Raw genomic sequence first — 8,899 nt, forward strand, 5'->3', positions numbered from 1 at the left:
CTAAACATTCACATTTAGTTAATATATCAAAAATGCTGCAGCACTGTAGAATAATGGCAAATGCCTATATTTTACACAGGAGGAACTAAAAGAATTTTGGATTCATTAAAAAAGTAGCATAACCCTACATGGTAACAGTTTAGCTAGTGTGTACTCTGAATCACACATGAAGCTTTAATTCTGTGCATATGTATCATTTGTTCTGATATGAGAGTGCAAGGCCATAACAATAAAGTACTTCTAAAAGAGTATTATCAGTTCCAGTAAAAAGGATTTTGGCTGAGTTTGTCTGAACATACAGAAGACAGTATGTATGTTTCATTTCTTGTGTATGGTTTTGGTGGGCACTGTACAGCAGTTCTGCAAAGTTCTTTAAGATACAGTGGGATAAAAAGCACTGCATAGAAGTACACTGTTTACTTAAAGGTAGAATTATTCTTTAGCCCGTTGCAAGGACTCAAATGTACATGCAGAAGAGAGGAATAGAGATCTTTCTTCAGAGAGCAACTAAAACCTGTATTAAAACCAAGTATTTTTTTATGGTTTAGCTTCACCATTAAGTAGCAGCAGCAGTCCTAAGCCTGGACTAAAAAACTGAACTACAGGTGCCTTTCTTCAGTGTGAAATTGATGCAAAAATCTAAGAGAGGGAAAGCAGAAAAAGGGGGAAAAAACTGGCAGGATGTTCAATTTTACCTGCAGCAAGGGATTAATCACTTTTACCTGCAGCAGTAACTTAACAGCATAATTTAACATTTCCTTCATTTTCCAGTAGAATAACATGGCTATTTCAGAGATGGTGTGATGTCTGATCTACTGGAACAGGAGGCAGAACAGTTACTCTCTGCTTTAGCTGGCTTCATCTTCAACAATGAAACATGGTCAGTCTTTCAATATGGAGAACCTACAAGACAAATTTTCATGAGCTGACCATCTCTTAAGTCCAGCATGGTCCATGTCAGAAGAAACTGAAAAAGGTTTCAGGGAAGTAAAGCCTACAGTAACACCTCATGAAACTTCAGTTTCTGAGTCTCTGACCTACGGGAAGATTTTTTGATGTAAACTCTTACAGGAAGATCAAGAGACCTTGGTCTGTTGCTGCCCTATTAATGCAAAGAGACTGTGTTGGGGTGTTTTTTGCAAGAAAAAAATAAGTCTTTTATACACTTATAATTGTTACTTTTGTGAGCATTTTAGGAAAACTGAGAGTAGTCTCTGTCAGACCACTAAAATTAACTAACCTCTGTTGGAAAGGGATTCCATGTGCCCTGTAATAGTTCACCTGTCAGTATCTGCCCATCATCCCTCATTAACTCTAAGCCCCTTATTGCCTATAAGGAGGATAATCTTCTGTGTGAAGGTTTGTTGCCTTGTTTTGAAAGTGATTAATCTTTATCTGTAGAACCCAGTTCTGATTCTTTCATGACTGGTGTAACTAAACAGCCACTTTGCCTGAGTTTGGCCTCACTAAGAGTGAGTTAAAGGCCAATAAGCTTGGGGAGATGCTACTACTTAAACTACCTTCACATCCACATATAGGATCACCCAAGATGTCCACTGCCTTTCAGGCAAGGCTGATCACAAGTAAAAGGGTTCACGTTTGACAGGGTGATGCACGTGGTAAAAGATGGGATGTAAATCCAAAAATCATCATTCAAACCTGATTCAAGTAACTCCTGGTGACTCAGGTGGCTTTCTTACTGAAGTTACAAAGCAATAGTTCAGCCAGGTCTTCTATCTACACCAAACACCATTACAACTCAGCAGAAACATTTTATATGCAAACAAATTCCTAAATAGTATTAGCAGAGTTGCAGCTGAACTTTACCAAGACAAATCTGAAGATGCCTGTTTGGTCAAATCCCAGAGATACAGAAACCTGAAGCTTGAATTAAGCTAGTCCACTGGATGGTCCATGATTTTAGGAAATACAGATCCCCCCACCTCAGATGCCTGCAGAGATCCTTGCTGTACTGAAAGAGGAAAAAAAGTTCTCCACCTACCAGGACAGCAGTACACAGATGAGCTTTTGAGTCTAGAATACCTTTCAGCCAGGACAAGTGCACCGTCAGCTTTGCAAATCAACAGCTTCCAAGAATGGGTAATAGCAAGTCCCTAAAATCACCACTGCATGAGCACAGACCAGATGGAAGATAACTGCAATATACTTCACCTCCTATACCCTCTCACTCCTCAAACCCACGCTTCCTGATCTAGTCATGTAAGACACTAACAGTGTTCTAAAGCCACTAATTTAAGATGCTTCAAATTCTACACTCCTAAAATTCACATATTTAAAAGAACATTCACTGCATTAGATTACTTGTTTTCTACTAAAAACATGTAGGGAAAGTTATTTCTCATGCTAGGTTCTAGAATTTTGCTACATAAATTCTACAATCATTTAGGTTGGGAAATACCTTTAAGGAAACGTTTTAGACCTTTAAGATCATTAAGTCCAACTGTTAACACTGCAAAGTCCACCATAAACTCAAGTGGACTAAAGTCCACTGAACCATATCTCTTTGAATACCCACTTGGTACTTTTTAATTTAAAACAAAATCTTACCCACACATTGCACTTATCTGGATCATTAATAATTTCTCCATTTTCTCCAATAAAGTTCCCTATATTTAATTCAGTTAATTACCCAACAATGACAAAATATTAAAGTGACAAAATATTTAATAAGCTTGGCTTACATTCTTACAAAGTTCAGCTTGTATTTGTTATATGATCTGATTATTTAATATTGTGGATAAAGTCTGAGATGCTATCAACCCCCCACCAGGTAAGTATAGTGGCACAGTGTTTTCCTCCAAGAATAGATGACACCAAAAATGTATTTAGCCTGCCACAAGAGGAGCGAAGGCAGATACTGTAGCTGTGTATTTTAATCAAAATGCTTTATTCCTAATGCTTCTAAAAGAACATGCAAGATAATGCAATGCTGACTACAAAACTGGAAAGCTGGAAGTTCTCTTTGTATTAGGTGATGGCAAAAATCCAGTAACTATATAAAATATGTCCATGCCTTGGACCATACTAAAGCAGTTGTTCATTTAGCTCAGTGGGGACGCTGGTTAGATCCAAGTGGAAAACCTACCGTGGTAATCAAAATATCCTGTGTACTTGAAAACTGATACAAGGAAGTTTCCTAACCCTTTCATGGATTTATGTTTGGCTCCTTCTATCCAGAGGCACCAGAATGTGTGTGTCAGCTAGCTTGGAAAAACCAAAAACACAAGTGAAGGAACAAGGCCAACAGTACAGCCTTTCACACTTAAATATCTGTGTCCTCTGATCTTTCAAGTATATGCTACGTTAATTTTAATAAATAAAATGTTTGACAGAAGGGTTCTATGCAATGTCATTATCAGGAGTAATCCATGGAGGCTGAATTACAAAATGCCATCTTTCAGATATCCTAGTGAGTAAGACAATAAATGAAGGCAACAAGCTGACAGTTAAAGTTGTCATCTTTAATGAAATGACTTTGGAAATAGCATCAATTTCCATGACACCAACATTTTGGGAGTCCCATAAAATGCAGTTACATTCCAATGCCAATATTACAGGCAGATCTCCATTCACATGGCAAATAGGATCAAGAAAGCAACCATCAGGCAGAAGAGACCCATAGCTTCAGACAGGGCGAATCCCAGGATAGCATATGAGAACAGCTGCTGCTTCAGAGAAGGATTTCTAAAAGAAAGAGAAGGTGTAAGACCTTTTTATCCTTACAATTAATATGTTTTTCATGCAGTTTAACCTCACAGTTCCTTGCTACTGATTCTGAAACAGGAAAATCCAATAAATCCAAGCAGTGTTTTTGCAAGTATTTCACTGAAGGCAAATTAGTTGGCAATTAAGACTAGTCTCAGGTTATGTAGATGGTTAAGGGTTTTCCAAATGAACAGTTTTTCTGACTACACTCATGTAATCTTTTGAAATTGACTTCTCTACATCCTCCCATGCGGAAACTATCAGCACTAGCCTTTAGAAATTTATTTTGTTTATGTGACATGAGAACTATACTCCAAGGAATTTCATGTGTATCATGCTTTAAGCAGCTCTCAAGGCAAATACAGGAACTGAAACCACTTAAGAGTATAGAAAAAAAAAAAAAAAAAGGGAAAAAATGCAGCAGTTTCTTGAAAAAGTGCAACGAATAAGCCTTAAAGAAGTGAGAGGAGAAAATCTCTAACACAGAACTATGAAGCAATGTTCTACAACCTCTTGTTGACATGTTCATGCCAAATTCAAAACCTGATATATCAATTTTGTATGGAAAACACCTGTTTCTTCAAGTGGAAGGTGAACTTCCTTGTCTTCAATAAGGCTTAAAAATCTTTATTAAGAATTAACACTTAACTGGTTGAAAAAATAGTGAAGAACATGAAACCTCTTTTATGCCTGTAATAATTCTGCTCTTCCGTGATGCCATGAGAACCACTTCTATTACAGGAATGCTGTAAAATTACCTGAAAGGTTATCTCTGCTACAAAATCCTCACCCTTGCCTCCTTCAGATTTCTGAAAGGAATGATAACTTTTTTGCTAAAATGACTGCATATTCTGAGATGCAAATCTGAATGTATTAGGAAAGGAAATCAGGCATCCATTCCTAAGCCATGATTCATGACTATGAAGACTAAAGCATAGGGACTCTCATTCCTTATTACCAGTTCTCAGACTGTTTTTCTTCAGGACTTTTCATCTTACATGGGAAAGAACACAGGCTGGATTTCTAATTCGGTTCTGGAACTGAATGCTCAAACACTGGACTTCAGGACCCAAAGACCAACCAAGCCTAGTGATGCAATTTCTTTCATGGCTCTCCTCCAGGAAGAGTGTACAAAGTTCTGAATTAACAACAGAGCCATCCTGATGAATATGGTACAGTTTCATATGATTCTCTTCAGCCATGTGTATCAGTAACACTAATCATTAACAGAATTTATTACAGTGCCATTATCTTTTCCACAGTTCAGCTGCCTCAAGATATATCTGCATACAATTAAAGAGTTTTTAAAGGAAGAGATTGATTACCTGGCATAACCAATGATTAGACTACCGAAGACTGTTCCAATACCAGCACCAGAACCAGCCACACCTACTGTGGCTGCACCAGCACCAATGAATTTGGCAGCAGTGTCAATGTCCCTGCTGATAGCACTAGTCTGGAATTCTCTAAGCGCTACTCGGGAGACAGTATTTTGGGCCCCGTTAACTGTTGACTTGCCCTAAGAAAACAAAACATGAAAAAGCATTATATTCAGACAAAAGTTCATGTAATAGTGTTATTATGCAGTTTTAAAAGTTGTATTAGATCCGATGTCTACTTCAGAGTGATGAGACTTCAGTCATAAACTTTGGACTGTTACCTGTTCCACATGAAAGTATCAACTTTAAATGTCAAAGACTTCTCAGGGGAAACAGCAAGACAGCAACAAGTATTATTAGGTGTTTGACTTAAAGCAAGTTTCACACTATAGGTATTTGAGTTAGTACAAGTGAACTCTAGGTTGAGGACGTTTAGGCTCACCAGGTAATTTAGGAAGATACAGAATTTTGTTTATAAGGTACCTCTCCATTCTTGACTTCTGGCCTAGACAACACAGACGCCGAAATTGGTCTGTACAAGACTCTTGATCCAGCACGGATCTGTAAGAGGAGGAAAAAAACTATAAAAAAAAGAAACATTCGATCACGGCTGTTCCACGCAATAGTCTGTAAGATAATAAGACTCTTAGCTAGTAAGCCATTTGTCTTCCTTAAAAGACAGCAATCTGAACAGCTGAATACACAATAAAGATACAGAAGCAAGCACTGCCATGCAATCTGACAGCAGTTTTCAGGAGATATACTGTAAATAGCCCCACCGTTCAGCGAACATATACATGCATTATGCTGACAGAAAACAGAGCAAAACAGCGACAAACATGCCCGACCGACCAGGAGGCAGTGAAATGCATTTTGAACTGAATAAATAAAAGCCATCAAAATGAATTTCAAAGTTGTTAAATGCACAGGTGTAACCTAGACTTTTGAATTTAGTGAGGCACAAATGAATGAATCCTTTTTCACAAGCGGCCTGCATGTGTCCTTGGACTCCCAGCAGTCTAAGGTCATATCGGCTCTTGCACAAAGCTCTTCCTGCAGGGGAAACCTGGGCCTGGACCATGCAAAATGAGACCTTCTGCACACCACGGAAGGCGTTTTCATGCAGGACAGCCTCGTATCTCCGCAAGGGCAAAAAATCCCGGCCTTGCACGGGACAAGCAACAGGCTGGAGTTTGACCTACAGCGAGGCACGGAGCGCAGTAGGCCCAGGAGCTGCTGGCTGCGCTGACCTCCCCCTCCTTCGCCGCCCGTGTGCGAAGGCCCCTCACCTTGGCACGGGTCCCCGGCCGCGCCAAGGAGGCAGGAAGGAGAACGCGGCCCTGCCGCAGTCCGCCCGACCCCCACCCCCACCCCTTCGCTCTCGGGCGGGCAGCGCTCGGTACGGGCTCGTCCCAGGGCGCCGCCGCGGCGCTCGGCGGCCCGCCCGACCCGCCATCGCCCCGCGACCGTCGCCGACCCCGCCGCCGACAGGGACGGGGTGGGTGAGGAGGCGCAGGCGGCCCCCGCGCACCCCCACTCACCAGGGAGGGCGAAGTGGCGAGCTTGGCGCAGGCGAACATCTTAGCGGGCGGCGTCCCGGGGATCGCGATCCGGCGTCTCTGCGGAGAGAGGGAGAGGGTGAGGGTGCGGCGGGCGGGGGCGGCGATGGGCGCGGATGGCGCGAGCGGCGCGGCTCTCACCGCTGCGGTGCCGCGCTCGGGCCGACGGGGGGGGCGGGCGGGGCCGGCTGTGCGCAGGCGCGGCGGGGCCGGGCGGCGGAAGGGGCGGGGCGCGGCCAAGGTCACTTTGTGCCGGCGCCATTGGCGGCGGCGGGGGGCGTGGGGCGCGCGCCGCTTTCCCGCGCAGGCGCAGCGCGCCGGGCGCGCGCGGGGCGGTTCCGCCCTGAGGGTGGCGCCGTGAGGGCGCTGTCAGTGGCGGCGTCATTGTCGAGGTGTCGGGGTGCGCGTCCCCTCCCCGCGGCTCGCCTCACGGCAGGGACGCGGGACGCGGCCGAGGATGCCTGCTGGGTGCAAAAAGCCCCTACTGTTCAATTAGTCATTTCTGCACGATGAGCAGAGTCACGCCCAAGTAACGAAAGAATCCTTTTAAATCAAGATTAACCGAAATAGGATTATCTTCACTGAGCTGAGCATGTGTTCCCGAGATTCCCGTTTTAATCGCTTACGTGTGCTTTGATGTTTTTCATTTGATAACGGGATCGTTGTTTTTATGGTCATTTGCTATGGCACGTGGTATTAGTGCCAACTAGTAAAGATGCTGAAAAATCGACGCAGTGAGTAAAACTCTGGGAAACATTTATTTAAGTCGTACGATTTTCATTTGATGCAATCTGCCATAAAAGCATTCTAAAATCGTGTGCTGCAAACGATCTCCAACGGACCAAGTAAGGGGCTGTGTGTGCTGTATTTAGGGATGGGAACAGTCTCAGGATGGCTGCTGGGCTCCTGCAGACACAGGACAATTGATGTTGCTGTCACTGGTTAAACCACAGGTGCCACAAAGCTGACACATGCTCCGTATCAGCAACTTGAACATCTCCCCAAACAAACATGATCAATAGGTGCTTTCAACAGCTACATACCAACGTTCACCATAATGTTGCTTTTATAACCTACAGCGCAGTGTCTTCTGATCCTTAGGTACAGGGAAAGTGTACTCAGTTGTAGGTCCAAAGGTACAGCAGTACAATTTGAATTTTCCAGCCTCCTGCCTCAATCCAGCAGCAAGCTTGGTTTGGTTCCAGTGTGCATCCAGAGTCTTAGTAATAGAGCAGTAAAAAGTCAGTCTGTAAAGGCCAACAAAAAAGGTTATAAGCCAGTGGGTTTGGGGTGGGTTTTTGTTTGTTTGTTTTTGTTTTGTTTTTGTTTTTTTTCTTTTCACATCTTACATCTTTTAGATCTGCATGGGCAGATCTGCAGCATCTGCCACATGGTTCTTTCATAGACAAGCACTAAGAAATAAGTATCAATGGCAAAACCTTTTAGAGGTTAGGCAGAACTTTTCACCCAAAAATAAAAAAAAATTCAATCCATATGCTATTTTGGGAATAAGTATTCCCATCACCATGAATAAAACCACAAAGCAAAGCTAATGTGTAGCATTGGGATGACTTCAATGGGACATGCTGCTGTACATTCAGTGACATTCAGAGTATCCTATTTCTGAAGATAGGTACTTCACCTTAGGAAGCACAGCAGCCAGCAGGGTGTCTGCAACAAAGAAATTTCCTTCTTCATGGAAGGAAGAGCAGCAGTTGGAGATGTGCTTTCTCCTTGGGACCTCCAGGCATGAAACAAATCTTCCCCCAGCTCTCATGAATGGAGAAGAAAGTGGAAATTACACTTCTGTGTACACACAGCACAAAGTCACATGGATTCAAAACCACATTAAATAGAAACCCTCTTCTTTCACAGTTCCCACCCCAGAATGTTTTGTAAAAAGTGTGTTCATAAGCCATTTGTTGTGAAGTGTCAAAAACACTGTTAAGCACTGGTTTATTGTTGCTTTTAAGACATAACATCTGATACTGTATTTTGAATCCAGCTCAGCTGTTCCTTTCAGGAGGATTTTGAAGAGCTGTTACTGATCTCTGGGGGCCAGGCTGAGTTTAATTCAAGCAGACCTTCATAAATAAATGCGTGTTAATCTCACACCATTTCCTGTCCTGTGGCTGACCTGCTGGTAGGTCACCAAGGAAGAGCATCAGTGCACTAAAGACAGTGTAATTTGTAGTTGCCCACCACATTTCTGAAAGTCTTTTAGAGCAGGTTCCC

At 42.8% G+C, this 8,899-nt stretch overlaps 1 protein-coding gene across 2 annotated transcripts; it reads right to left on the minus strand.

The window, feature by feature from the left end:
* Positions 1–3,461: 3,461 nt before the first annotated feature.
* Positions 3,462–6,841, minus strand: ATP5MC3 (ATP synthase membrane subunit c locus 3). 2 transcript variants are annotated; one of them, XM_040069764.2, is made up of 5 exons: positions 6,806–6,841; positions 6,647–6,724; positions 5,589–5,666; positions 5,052–5,245; positions 3,462–3,705 (listed from the first exon to the last, which is right to left on the minus strand). In XM_040069764.2, exons 2-5 carry the CDS (start codon positions 6,683–6,685, stop codon positions 3,591–3,593), a joined length of 426 nt encoding a protein of 141 aa, XP_039925698.1. In that variant the 5' UTR covers positions 6,686–6,724; positions 6,806–6,841; the 3' UTR covers positions 3,462–3,590. The 2 variants fall into 2 exon arrangements, with proteins under 2 accessions (XP_039925698.1, XP_039925699.1); XM_040069765.2 differs by having other exon boundaries at positions 6,647–6,825.
* Between the last annotated feature and the right edge of the window lie 2,058 nt (positions 6,842–8,899).

The sequence above is a fragment of the Hirundo rustica genome, chromosome 7 (genome assembly GCF_015227805.2).
Source record: "Hirundo rustica isolate bHirRus1 chromosome 7, bHirRus1.pri.v3, whole genome shotgun sequence".
NCBI classification, from domain to species: domain Eukaryota; kingdom Metazoa; phylum Chordata; class Aves; order Passeriformes; family Hirundinidae; genus Hirundo; species Hirundo rustica.